Source organism: Caenorhabditis remanei, chromosome I, assembly GCF_010183535.1.
Source record: "Caenorhabditis remanei strain PX506 chromosome I, whole genome shotgun sequence".
Classification (NCBI taxonomy): domain Eukaryota; kingdom Metazoa; phylum Nematoda; class Chromadorea; order Rhabditida; family Rhabditidae; genus Caenorhabditis; species Caenorhabditis remanei.
The window spans coordinates 15,958,392-15,972,803 of NC_071328.1; the positions used below are offsets into that span (position 1 = coordinate 15,958,392).

The 14,412-nt window shown below is 37.4% G+C and overlaps 1 protein-coding gene across 1 annotated transcript; it reads right to left on the reverse strand.

Annotated features, from left to right (window-relative positions):
• Positions 1-67: 67 nt before the first annotated feature.
• On the reverse strand, positions 68-12,199 carry GCK72_003390 (uncharacterized protein; the record flags this gene model as incomplete). The annotated part of the gene is made up of 6 exons (XM_053724025.1): positions 68-247; positions 1,495-1,680; positions 8,116-8,505; positions 9,958-10,230; positions 11,041-11,239; positions 12,078-12,199. 6 exons carry the CDS (start codon positions 12,197-12,199, stop codon positions 68-70), a joined length of 1,350 nt encoding a protein of 449 aa, XP_053592670.1.
• Positions 12,200-14,412: the final 2,213 nt, after the last annotated feature.

Genomic DNA, 14,412 nt, shown 5'->3' on the forward strand with positions numbered 1-14,412 from the left:
CAACAAAAAAGTGGGTTTAACAACTAAAAAACGCTAAAAATTTCAGATTTTCAGACAAAAAAAGAGATTAATGAGATCCTAGCTCATCGAGAACAAGAGAATGATCGAAATTTCCGTCGATTCCACCGTTCGGAGTACCGTAGAGTGATGATTGGACGAATGAGACGAATCGATCCAAAGTCATTGGACCGTGATCACATGGCTCCTCGCTTTTCGGATGAGTTGTGAACACTTCGATCACTGGTTTCTGCAAAAAAAAAGACACATTTTTGGGATTTTTTGATTGGAAATTGGAAAAAAACTTAAAATCGCACGAAAATGATGCTAGAATTTCGATTTTTCCATTTCTATGAAGACGCGTCAGAGGTGCGCCAGATATACAAAATCCTTGAATTTGGACTGGAAATAGCCGCTTTTTTCGATGTTTCTCTTCCGCAAAGAAAAGAAAAGCGCGTCTAAGGCACGCCAGGGACAGTTTGAGGTATAAAAACGCGCCAGAGGAGCGCCAGGATGTGGATTTTCAAGATTTTGACGAGTTTTCCATCAAGATTCGTGGGTTTTTTGTATTTTTATCAGGAAAGAAACTGTTTGAGGAGTAAAAACGCGTCAAAAGTGCGCCAGACGCTCACATGTCCGAATTTGGACACGGTTTTAACTGGAAATTGCGGAATTTTCGTTTTTCAAATTATAAAATGTGTCAAAACGCGTCTGAGACGCGCCAGAAAATTTCTTTTCGGACTAAAACCAAGTTTTTGGTTGAAAATCTTGGGTTTTTGTAAGGTTTAACATAAAAACGTTCTTAGAAAATTAAAATTAGAAAAATCACATGGCTCCTCGCTTTTCGGATGAGTTGTGAACACTTCGATCACTGGTTTCTGCAAAAAAAGACAGATTTTTGGGAATTTTTGATTGGAAATTGGAAAAAAAAAGGCTTAAAATCGCATGGAAACAATGATAGAATTTGAATGATGTCTGGCGCACCTTCCGCGCGTTCAGAATAATCAAAATCACAGTTCTTACGATCTCGCGTGCCTTAGACGCGCTTTCTATTGTTTTTCATCTAAAAAAACCGCAATTTCTTGTCAAAATTCTAGAATTTTGTATATCTGGGCCACCTCCGACGCGAAAATCATCGGTAACTCGTCAAAATCTTGAAAATCCACCTCCTGGCGCACCTTTGACGCGTTTTTATTCCTCAAACTGCCTCTGGCGTGTCTTAGACGCGTTTTTCTGAAAGCTTGGCTTTAGAAGTCTGGCGCACCTTCGACGCGTTCAGAATCTTGGTTCTCACGATCTGGCGTGTCTTTGGCGCGATTAAAAAAAATATTTTGCCATTCGAAGTCTGGGGCGCCTTTGACGCGTTTCTAAGAACGTTTCTTTGTCATTTTTGTGGAAAAGATCAATTTTTCGTATAAAAATCCAATGATTTTCCCGTTTTTTGTGTCAAAAACCACCTGAAATTCGTGTTTTCTCTGGCATTTCGCTATACCCTACCTGTGTGACAAGACTCCTCTCAGTGACATTAGCCAATACGATAATGAATGGAATACCCAATCGATTCGCTTCGTGAATCCGTCGTCCCGCCGACATTTCGATTCGATCGTCCAGTAGAATTCCCCCTTTCAGATAACGAGATGCCGATGAACTCGTCATTTCCACAATCACATTCGACATTAGACTCTGGAAATGGTGGATTTTTAGAGTTTTTGGGCTGAAAATTGTGAATTTTTCAAATAAAATATATAAAATCGGCAAGATTTTCATGTTTTTGATGCAGAAACTATCGAAAAATGTTAATTTCGTGATAAGAAACGAGTTTTATATATAACCTATTCTCCGTAAGACTCGAGCATCACCCCTGTATGTAGGGGCGTAGAGCCCACAGGTAAGATAGTGTTTACCCAGTTTGTGTGCATGTACTATGGGTCTTCGGTAACCCGTATGCAAAATTTTGGTGCCCACCTACCGGTCCCTGGGTTACTGTAGGTGCTCAAAGGTGCAAAAATTAAATTTTTTCTTTTAAGTCGTAGAAGCTCAATTTTTTCAGTGTAGTTTATAAACGTTTATTGTAGTTTTTTCACAAAGTTTCAAAAAATTTCATAAAAAATTTGTCGAGTTATTCGCCAAAAACCAATTTTTTGGAGCATTTTTTCTGTATTTTTTAAAATTTCGGTTCTTAAAACAAAAATCCCCCCCGCCAAACTATATTTAAAATGAAAGTATTTTAATGAGTTTACAAATAAAACATATTTGAATAAATTTTAAGTCTTTGCAGAAGCCGAAAAGAGCCCACGAAAATTACTGAAATTTTCAAAATTAAAGATAACTCAATTTTCTTTATAAAAATGAATAGAGCATTATTTTCTGAACATTTTTTGTATTACACTTTTTACACTAACTTTATTACATCCTGCTAAAATTTAGAGTTTTTGACAAAAAATTTTTTTTTTTTCAAAATTTTTTTTAAATGTTGAGCCTCAATGATGGTGATAGTTTTGCTTATCTAAATCTTTAAAAATTGTTTTTAATGTCTTTTTGTCTACTCCGAGGCAAATGTGTGAGCTGGGAATTGTTTTTCTTTTTTTTCGTTGTTTAGACTACGACCCTCTTTTTCTCTAAGCTATCTCTTGGTGATGAAAAGAAACGCTTTCTCCTAAGAAAAGCGAGAGAAAAACATAAGGGACCCTCTTTCGCGATGTGCTCTCTCATGAAAATAGAACAGAAAAAAAAGAGACAGCTGGCGAGGGATGCGGCGAAAACACAGCAGCGAACATTTCTTTTTGCATTGTTCACCATGAACTTGTTCCTACTTTTCCTTGTTTTTAACTATTCTGTTGGTTTCCCCAGTGATGGAAGTGCTCCAAAAAGATCAAAAACTGAACACTCGGAAAATGATGGACCTGAAAAAACTACTACTCAAACTCAATCGTCTTCTTCAAATACTCCCTCTCGGTCTACTTCATTGGATACGCAGCAATCTACATTGGACTGTTATTTTTCGAAAATTCGGAAGTCGGACCTGGAACAAACAGAAAGAGACTCTTTTACCAAAGTTTCGACAACGTGTGAGGGAAAACTTGAAAAGTGAGTTTTTTGACAATTCTTTAATTTTCTGTGTATTTCACAGATGGAAGTCACTGGTTGGTACTTTTGATGGAAGACTGGATGGTGCTTATAATGAAATGGATTTGATGGCTGCAAGAGGAGCTGCCGAATACCATGATTTTGACAACCCGGCTGTCTACGAAGAAATTGGAGAGCGTAGAGTTTGTGAGCAACATTTGAAAGAATTAATTGTTGGGTGGGATACATATCGTGCTATAACACACATTCGAAAAGAACCACACGCAGAAAAACGTCAGTACAAGTGTGGGATGCCTGCTGTGGTCAGCCCACATCCAAAACGAACCAATCCAAAAGTCAATCGTCACATTCTGACACGGGACGAAGCAAAGAGAGTTCTTAACGACTACCATGTTCATGTACATGTCGGAACTCGTAAGTTAAATTAAACAATTTTCAGTTTTGAGATGTTTTTTTCAGCTCTCTGCGAAGCTCATAAACAAACTGTGTCAGTTGCACAATGTGTCAATTTGCTTGAAAAGCCGGTTTCTATCGACGCACCAGTTTCAAAACGTCTACGTTCAGCGGTTGCAAAGTACCATGAAGATTCGCAAACGTGTAGCCCGGACGAAGTCATGGATGTGGATGACCCAGAAGATAATGCAACAGAAATTCCGTTTGATGCAAGTGTGGACACAAAAGACGTTTGCCACACTAAGTTTTTTGAATGGACAGATGTACTCGGTATAGGGAACGTTGTTGCCCGGAAGCCTTTTTCCCAGTTGAGTAGAAGATCAAAAAGAAGAAAGGCTGTAGTTACGAAACAAATTATTTCTGCTGCGTTGGAACTGTTGGCTCCAGGAAACTCTGAAGACTTGCGTGAGTTGATTCTTGATTTGGATGGAAACCAGTGGGCAACAGTTCGATCCAAACTGTTCGAGGAACTTATGGAGAATATTGTGCAGGAGCATTCAAGATTATCAAGTCGAAAAGAACGAAGGAGTTTACTTTCACTGATAACTTCCACATTGCCCTACTCGACCATTTTGAAGTACTTTCCTGGGATTACGAGATACGAATACACGAAATCAAGACAGTACAGTTTGTTATTGAACAGAAGTCCCTACGTTTCAGTCAAGAAAGAAAAATATGTGAAGGAACACGTGGTTTCGTTTATTGACTTCATTACAAGGTAATAATATTATTGAATAAGAATTCATTAAAGATTCAGCCCTCTCATTCGAACGGATTTACCGTATGGTCGCCAAACTCTGAAGAAATCTGATGGCTCCAAAATGGAAATATTTGATTCTCTTCGCAACGTTCGAGCTATTGAAGTTAGAAGACATATCTAACAAATCATAATTATTAAAGTTTTACAGATTGTGGAGATGTTCATCAAAATGAAAACTGAAAACAACGAAGAGTCTGAACTGATGAGCCGTAGTACTTTGTTCAAAATTCTGGATAAATGCAAGGCAACAAAACGAGAAGCTTTGGAATGCGTTGACTACTTTATTAGCGATGCGTTATCCGTAAGATTTTTGACACAGAAAAAAAAAGAAAAACAGTGTTTTCAGTCATTCGAAACCCTTTCCAAAATTTTAAAGAGATTGAGAAGCATGGGTTACATTAAAGAGCAGGCTGAGAAAGAACTGGATTTACGCCTTCAGCAATCCAAAAATTACTTACAAACAGATTTCAAGCTCCATTTGAAATTCGAGTCAAAAGTGAGATATCTATGCACTGTTGCTATTTAATATTTTCCTTTTGAAGATATCCGACCATTGTATCAAATTTGCACTATCAGACCCAAATGAATTGAAATACGCCTCCAGTTGTCAAATCGGAAAATCTATTCACGACCACAAGCAGATTATGTGTGAAAGATGTCAGGCAATCAGAGATGTGTTTGACGAATTGTTAAACATCGTCACTGAACTATTGAAGACCGCTAAACAGAAAACACTTCATAAAACCGATAGCGACAATATCAAGTCAGAATCAGAATTAACTGTTTTTTTGGAAGACGTAAAAACAGCCGAAACAAATGTCATTGAGTTAAAGAAACATCTGGTATGTTGTTCAGCATGAGTTTGCTCCCAATTGCAAAATTAAGGCGCGGAATAAGCATTCCAATGACATTCGTCAAGATATTATTGATGGCCTGCAGAGTGATGAAGCATTCTTGACAATGGATTGGTCACAGAAAGTGATACCTATGCAATCTCTTGAACCTCAATCTGATTTTTACGGAAAAAGTGGAATTAGTGTGCATGTCACTAATGTTCTGAATATCGACAAAGAAGGAAACCTACGTCAGCATAATTTTGTACACATCACAAATCACGAATCACAAGTAAGTGGAATCTAAATTGTTCAGAAACTCTAACAACAGTTGTAGGATGCCATTACTGTCCTTCTGATTCTGGAGCATTTGCTACGCGAATTGAAAAAAGCTGGTATTGCACGTGTTCACTTAAGAAGTGACAATGCAGGTTGTATTAATTGAAAATAATATGCAACAGTAACAATTTTTCTTTTTCAGGATGCTACCACTCTACAAAACTTATCACATCGCTGCCCAACGTCACCAAAAACACTGGCGTAGATATTCTTAGCTTTACGTTCAGTGAAGCACAGGGAGGAAAAGGTAGTTTAACGTCTACAAATATGTAATGATTATTTGTTTAAGGAGCTGCTGATAGGGCCGCCAGCGAATTCAAACGGAAACTGAGGAATTGGTTGGCATCGGGGAATAATGCTGAAACGCCAGAACAACTGCTTTCTGCTCTCACCGAAGGTCGCTTTCCGAAAGCCATGTCCTCGTATTTGTGCACGATCGATTATTCAACGGTGAAAGAAGGCAAATCAGATATCAAAGGAATTCAAAATCTTTATGATTTCCGATTTGATATGAAAAATTCGAAGATGACTGCAAGAAAGTTTGGAAAAATAGGAGAAGGATTAGTGCACGACACTAAAAAGTTTGTGGCTGGAACCGGAGAAATTACAGTTGAAAAATCTGGAGGGTACCACAATACTGATCAGGATACATTTTGGAAGTCTTCGAAGTGTACGAAAAAATGCTCAGAAGAGGACATTGAGATGCAAGAAAAAGCGGAAGAAGTTAATCCTTTTGAAGAAACCGACGTTAATGTGGAAGAATCTGTACCGACACCCATAGAAACTGCTGTTTTTGAGTGTCCCGAAGAAGGATGCACTGCGCTTTTCACGAAGTACGGAAACTTGGAACGGCATCTGGCTTTGGGTAAACACAATATTGTGCCAGAAAAAGAAACTCTTCTGGATTTCGCGATGAACCGATATGCAGAAAACATTGAGGGACTCCGCCAAACTCCAATTCCTAGCTCCTTAAAAGATGCTTTGACCGAGATACCACCTGGAACGCTCCCATTTTCTAATTTGCAGGGATGGGCTTTGCCTGTTAAGAAAACTAACAAAAAATACAACAAGGATGTTGTGCAGTTTGTGAAGGAAAAGTTCGAAGAAGCAGCCAAAAAGAAGTTGAAGTTCTATCCAAAAATAATTGCTACTGAGATTCGCGAACAAAGGAAAGACGGAAAGTTGCAGTTTCCTCCTGACACTTGGCTTAACTATAAACAAATTCAAAACCTGTATCATACGCTAGGAAGAAAATCACGAGATTTATCGGCTAAGAAAAAAGAAACTGATGGAACATCTACACAAATTCCTGCCACTCTGCCCTCATCTATTCGTACTCCTGCAAACAGAGCAACTGCAGCTGCTCATGATTCAAAAAGCTCTTCAAATAAGAAGGAATTGAGAAAACGACCAATTAGAGAGACTACGGATGAGTTGATTGAACTGGTGTTACAGGATCTCAACTCGAGAGAGTTCGACGACTCGGAAGACGTTTACGATGAAAACAGCGAAGAAAATGAAGATTATAATAACCTTATGATTGAAATTGAAAAACAAAAAAAAGAAATATTTGAGAACTAGTTGCGATTCTTATTATTTTTTATCATTGTAACCGCCCCCCCCTCCTCAAAATTTTTTTTCCGAAAAATTTTTTTTTTGCCAAAAACTCTAAATTTTAGCAGGATGTAATAAAGTTAGTGTAAAAAGTGTAATACAAAAAATGTTCAGAAAATAATGCTCTATTCATTTTCATAAAGAAAATTGAGTTATCTTTAATTGTGAAAATTTCAGTAATTTTCGTGGGCTCTTTTCGGCTTCTGCAAAGACTTAAAATTTATTCAAATATGTTTTATTTGTAAACTCATTAAAATACTTTTATTTTAAATATAGTTTGGCGGGGGGGATTTTTGTTTTAAGAACCGAAATTTTAAAAAATACAGAAAAAATGCTCCAAAAAATTGGTTTTTGGCGAATAACTCGACAAATTTTTTATGAAATTTTTTGAAACTTTGTGAAAAAACTACAATAAACGTTTATAAACTACACTGAAAAAATTGAGCTTCTACGACTTAAAAGAAAAAATTTAATTTTTGCACCTTTGAGCACCTACAGTAACCCAGGGACCGGTAGGTGGCCGTCAAAATTATGCATATGGGTTAACCATGACTCATAGTACATGCACACAAACTGGGTAAACACTATCTTACCTGTGGGCTCTACGCCCCTATGCTTATATAAAAATCTGTTCCTATGGCACACTTTGCTCGAGTCTTACAGAGAACACGTTATATAAGAATGATAGCGACATCAAACGGGGCGATGGCCCTGGCGTGTCGTTGACGCTGTTTTCAACTAAGTTGCTCGAAATTCAGCAATTTCTATGGCTTTTGAGCTCAAAATGTTCAAAATCATGGTTCTCACAATCTGGCGCACCTTTGACGCGTCTTGCATCTTCAAAATCATAGTTTCTACGATCTGAGGCGTCGTTGGCGCGTTTTAATAGTCAACAATCGAAATTTGAGCTGAAAACGCTCGAAATTCCACGATTTTTATGGCTTTTGGGCTCAAAATGTTCAAAATTTGTCATTTTTGGGCTCATTTTGCTCGAAATTCTTCGATTTTTTCCTTTCTCGCCAAAAAACGCACTTTCTTAACAATAATAGCGGCATCAAACGGGGCAATGGCTCTCGGGAGTCTCATCGCCTTCTCACTACTCGATAACAAATCAACAGTCGCCGGCAGTAATCGTGATACTCCAATTCCAAAACAACACATATCGAGTGGTTTTCCCTGAAATTTGGCTCCAATTGTCTCCGAATATTTGGTTCCCAAATGAAATGTATGGGCGATTTCGACGGATGACAATTTTCGGCTTTTTTGGTGGGCGGAGTCACAATTCGGACATTTTTTGAGGTCTTCTGATTTGTTAAAAGTTCCACACGAGTCACAGAGATTCACAAAATCCTCGTCGAGATTACTTCGCAGATGATATTCGTGACTGATGTGGCCGCCGTGGATACCAGAATCCGCTTCTACCTGTAAGAATTCGGTGATTTTCGGGAAATTTGGATAATTTCTGATCGATTTTGACCAATTTTTGACCAATTTTCAGCTATTTTCAGTCATTTTCAGTCATTTTTCCGCAATACCAGAGTCCGGGATCCGAAAATTGCGATTTTAAGTTGAAACTGGCGTTTTTCCACAGAAAGCTCAGGTTTTCAGATGTTCTTTCGCAATTTTTCACCTTTTTCAGGCGAATTTCAGTAGATTTTGTGTTTTTCGGATTTTGACCAAAAATTGGCTGAAAATGATCAAGAATTGGTCAAAATTGGCTGAAATCGGCTCAAATCTGAATAAAAAACAGCAAAAATTAGATGAAAACTGTCCAAAATTAGGTAAAATAACTCAAAAATTGGCTGAAAATGATCTAGAATTGGTTCAAATTAGCAAAAATTGGCGAAAATCGGTTAAAATCGGTTAAAGACTAAATTAAATGGATATGATAAATAGCTTAATATAAAAAATACCTGAAAATAGCTGAAATTTGATTGAAAACTGTCAAAAATTGACTGAAAATTATCAAAAATTGGTCGAAATTGGCTAAAATCGGCCTAAATTCCATTTATGATCGATTTTGACCAATTTTTTATCATTTTCAGTCAATTTTTGACAGTTTTCAATCAAATTTCAGTTATTTCCAGTCATTTTTTCGCCCCACCAGAGTCCGCTTCTACCTGCAAAATTCGGGCATTTTGGAGAAATTTCAGCCGATTTTGACCAGAAATTGGCTGAAAATGATCTAGAAGTGGTTGAAATGGCCAAAAATCGGATGAAATCGGCAAAAATTAGATGAAAACCGTCCAACGTTAGGTAAAATAACTCAAAAATTGTCTGAAAATGATCTAGAGTTGGTCTAAATCGGCTAAAATCGGTTAAAGACAAAATGAAATCGATATTATAGCTTAGTAATTGGCTGAAAATTATCAAAAATTGGTCGAAATTCCATTTCTGATCGATCTCAGCCGATTTTGACCAATTTTTGATCATTTTCAGTCAATTTTTAACAGTTTTCAATCAAATTTCAGCTATTTTCAGGTATTTTTTCGTCCGCTTCCATACAAAATTGAGGATAATTTCATTTTGACCAAAAATTGACTTAAAATGATCTGGAATTGGCTGAAATCGGCTAAAACCGACCAGAAATGGAATTTCGGCTCGCTTTCTGATCGATTTCAGCCGATTTTGACCAAATTTTGAAAATTTTCAGCCATTTTCATCCAATTTTTGACAGTTTTTTTTATCAAATTTAAGCTACGAAATGAGGTTCTTCAGCAGAAGAGAGATTTTTGACAGATTCAAGGCTGAAAATCAGATTTTCGTGCTATTCTGATTCTGTGTTAAGCCGAAAGTCGATTTCAGCCGATTTCAACCAATTCTGGATCATTTTCATTCAATTTTCAGCCATTTTCATTCATTTCTCCAGTCTACCTTAATCAAATCCCCTCCCAACTGCAATTGCTGTCCAAATATCTTCTCATAAACTCTACAAATCTTTCGATAAGTCTCTCGTGACGCTTCTTGATCCGTAGAGAACGTATACATATCCTTCATCAGAAACTGTCGAGATCTCATCAATCCGAATCTCGGATTCATTTCATCACGGAATTTGTCACCGATTTGATAGATCATCACTGGAAATTGACTCTTTTTCAGTGGTGGCAGGGAGGCTATCAATTCAGTGCACATTTCTTCGGCTGTCGGCTGAAAATTGGAGATAAATGGTGTGTCCGGGTGTCCGGATGTCTTCAGAAACTAAATTTTGTTAAAAAATCTTACTATAGAACGTAGAAAATGTGTCTGTCTGTGTTTCCAAGAGTCCGGATGTCCAGAATGTGTCTGTCTGTGTGTCTAGAGTGTCCAGATGTCCAGATGTCTTATAAGATATTTAAAATCGGCTCAGATCGGCAAGAACTCGGTTCGTGTTTCCAGATGTCTTCATAAACTTCAATTTTTTAGAATTCTTTTAATAATAGAATGTAGAAAATTTGTCTGTCGGTATTTCCCGCGGTCCAGATGTCCGGATATCCGTAATTGTGTGGTAATTTTTGCCGAAAATGCCGAAATTGTGTCTGTCTGGGTGTCCTAAGCATCCGGATGTCCAAATCTTATTAAAAATTCGTTTTTTAGAACTTTTGGTTACCAAATTGACGTTTGTCTGTGTCTCCAGCTGTTTGGATGTCCAGAAAACCGAAAAAAAATTGTTGAAAATCCAATTAAATTGGGCTCGGTTTCGAAATCAATGGGTTCTTCTGTTTGTCTGTGTATCCGGATGTCCAAGAAACTTGACTTCCGTCTGTCTGTGTGTCTAGAGCGTCCGGATGTCCAAAATCTCGTCTTAAACGGAATTTATATCGAAAATTCCCGCTATTCGTCTATCTGTGCATCTGTTTGTCCGTTTTTAGAGCATTTTCAGCCATTTTCATCCATTTTTAGACTATTTCAGACTGATTTTCTCTTATTTCAGCGTATTTTCAGCGTATTTTCAGCCAATTTTCTCTCTCCCTTACCCACTTGAAGACACAGCGGAGCCTTCTGTCGATCCTCGAATTTGATCATTTCCGTTCCCATCGCATCCCATCGTTTCGTTTTATCCCATAACGTTTTAGTTCCCACAATTGGCATTCCGATCTTCATTGCACCCGCTTTCTGGAATTCTGTGTCGAGAATACGACATAGTTTATCGATTACACGTTGGCCGAGGGGTAGCAAACTGAAAATTTGAGAAAATGCTGAAAATCATGAAAAATCTCTTAGAAAAACCGTTTTTTCTCAAAATTGGTCATTTTGAGGTGAAAATATCGGATTTTCAGGCTATTTTCAGCTGGAAAATCGGAAAATTTCTACTTCCGCTATTTTTGGACCGATTTTTGAGCTTTTCAGCTTCAACTGATCGAAATTTCACGAAATACACAATTTTCTGGCTGAATTAAGTCAAAAATCGGTGAAATCCGTCTGGAAGTGATTGAAATTTAGAAAATGTATCATTTCTGGCATGAAAATTCTCTTTTTTCAGCTATTTTCTTGTGATTTTGAGCCAAAATCTACCAAAAACTGAGAAAATGTGAAAATATAGGGTTTTTAACACGAAAATCACACTTTTCAGCTTTTTTCGTATCTAAAATCGTATTTTTCAAAGATTTTGAGTTAAAAATGAGCAAAATTCAATAAAATCGGTTGAAAACTCGTCATGAACTCAGAAAACGCAGGTTCATATCAAAACCAGTGAATTTTGATCATTTTTGATACAAAAAACTACTTTTGCTGTCAAAATCAGCTATTTTCAATGTTTTTGAGCAAAAATTGTTCTAAAATTTGTGTATTGATTGAAAATTTCAAAAATACAAATTTCTATCGAAAACCAGTAAATTTGCTGAATTTTAAGCTAAAAATGGCTTTTTTTCAGCATTTTTCAGCCAGAAATTGTCAAAAATTGAGCGAAAAAAGTGTGTAGCGATTTTTTTTTCCAAATTTTCATCATTTTTACTCATTTTGCCTAAATTTTTCCATATTTTTCACTAAAAAATTCTCAAATTTTCACTCCAACAAACCTATAGAACCCTTTCCCGGTCGGCAGAATGAATCCATTCTCGATGAGCATCCGGTGAGCGGCACTTTTGCTCGGCGGCGCCGTCGCGCCGCTCAAAATCCATTTTTTCGCTTTGTGAATCATTTTTATCGACTTTTTATCGACTTTTCATGAATTTTTCGACCGGAATTATCTGAAAATTGATAAATTTTGAGTGATTTTGACCGGAAATGAGTAGAAATCGAAAGAAGAGTTGGCTCCGCGTCGATTAATTCGAGAGCAGTATGCAAGCGCGCTCTATTGGACTGCGAGGAAATTGGAGGGAAAGTGAAATTATTTGAATTTAATTAAATAGGAACAGTAGGTTTTAGGTAATTTTAGAGGGTTTTCAGCAGATTTTAATGTTTCAATATGCGAAAAATTAAAAGAAAAAACAAAAAATTAGTAAAAATTGCAGTTGACCCTCAAGAAAAATGCAAAAAATCAAGGTTTCAGTGGGAAAAAAGAAAATTCTAATAAAAGCGAGCTAAACAATGTGAAATAAATCAAAAAACATGGATTTAGAGTGTAAAAGAGTTATAAAACTATTTAAAAAACACTTGAAAACTTAAAAAATACCTAAAACACTGTAAAATCACAAAAATAAGGGGTTTCAGAGCCATTGAAGTCAAACGAGGAGCCTGTCTGTGTTTCCGGATGTCCGGATGTCCAAAATACCGCAATTTTGAAATATTTTTGATTGAAAATGCTGAAAATATGTCTGTCTGTGCGTCCAGGACATCGAGATGTCCAGACTGCCCGAAAAAACCAACTTGAGGGGTGTCGTTTTTCGAAGTTTGGTGTCTGTCTGTGTTTCCAGAGTGTCCGGATGTCCAGAAAACCGCAAAAACTGTCAAAAAACCAATTAAATTGGGCTCGGTTTCGAAATCAATGGGTTCTTCTGTTTGTCTGTGTATCCGGATGTCCAAGAAACTTGAATTCTGTCTGTCTGTGTGTCTAGAGTGTCCAGATGTCCAAAATCTTGTTTTAAACGGAAAAACCAACTTTGGGGTGACTAATTTCGAAATTGGTGTCTGTCTGTGTGTCTGGGGTGTCCGGATGTCCGGAAAACCGTAATTGTGAGGTTATTTTGATTGAAAACTGACGAAAATGTGCTTGTTTGTGTGTCCGGATGGCCAAATGTGTGAAAACTGCCCAAAAAAACCAACTTCTGTGTGTCCAGAGTGTCCGGATGCCCAGAAACCCGCAATTTGTGATGATTTTAACCGGAAAACCATGAAAAATCCGTCTGTCTGTGTATCTCAGGTGTCCGGATGTCCAGTAATGTGAAAATTGTCAAAAATCCAACACTTGGGATCCCTAGTTTCAGGTAGATGTCTGTCTGTGTGTCCAGAGTGTCCCGATGTCCAAAAACCGAAAAAAAATTGTTGAAAATCCAATTAAATTGTGCTCGGTTTCGAAATCAATGGGTTCTTCTGTTTGTCTGTGTATCCGGATGTCCAAGAAACTTGACTTCCGTCTGTCTGTGTGTCTAGAGCGTCCGGATGTCCAAAATCTCGTCGTTTTCAGTCAATTTCAACCATTTTTAGAGCATTTTCCGACGGATTTTTCTGGAATTTCAACCATTTTCAGCCAATTTCAACGGATTTTCTCTCAATTTCTCGTTATTTTCCGTCTTACCCACTTGAAGACACATATTTTCCAAAAAAAACGAAACACTCAATAATACGAAATTCAAATTCAAAAATCAATGAGACGGGTCCCGCGACGCGTACTATCGCGTCGAGACCCATCCAGCGTCAGAGGATCTTCCGAGAGGAAAAAAGAAAGAAGATGCGTAGTCATTCTCTCATACAACTCAGAGGTTCACCCACTCCCCTTCTCTAGTTTTCATTGATTTTTAACCAATTTTCGGTTATTGTGGGTAGAAAAATACCTATTTTACCCGATTTTAGCACTGTTTCCTCACATATTTAGCTATTTTTCATCGAAACAATAGGATTTTAGTCATTCTTCTCGATTGATACCCTCCACTGTACTGAAGGCTACAGAACTATGCTAATTCGTGAAGCCTAAGCCTAAGGAAGAGCCTTACTAGGGAAGGCTTCCGAGTGACCGTGGAGTTACAGGACATGACCTATATAGTTGGAAAGCTGAGAAAAAGCTGGTTCCAAATATATATTCAGTTTTTGCCCTCGAGGCCTGGTATTCGAGAAAAACGAGGTCGAAGTTCGGGAAAACAGTGAATTATTGCCTTTCTGACACGCGAAAAACTGTTTTGGAATTTTTTGAAATTTTTGCGTGTTAAAAAGGCAATATTTTGTCATTTTTCCGAACTTTGACCTTGTTTTTCTCGA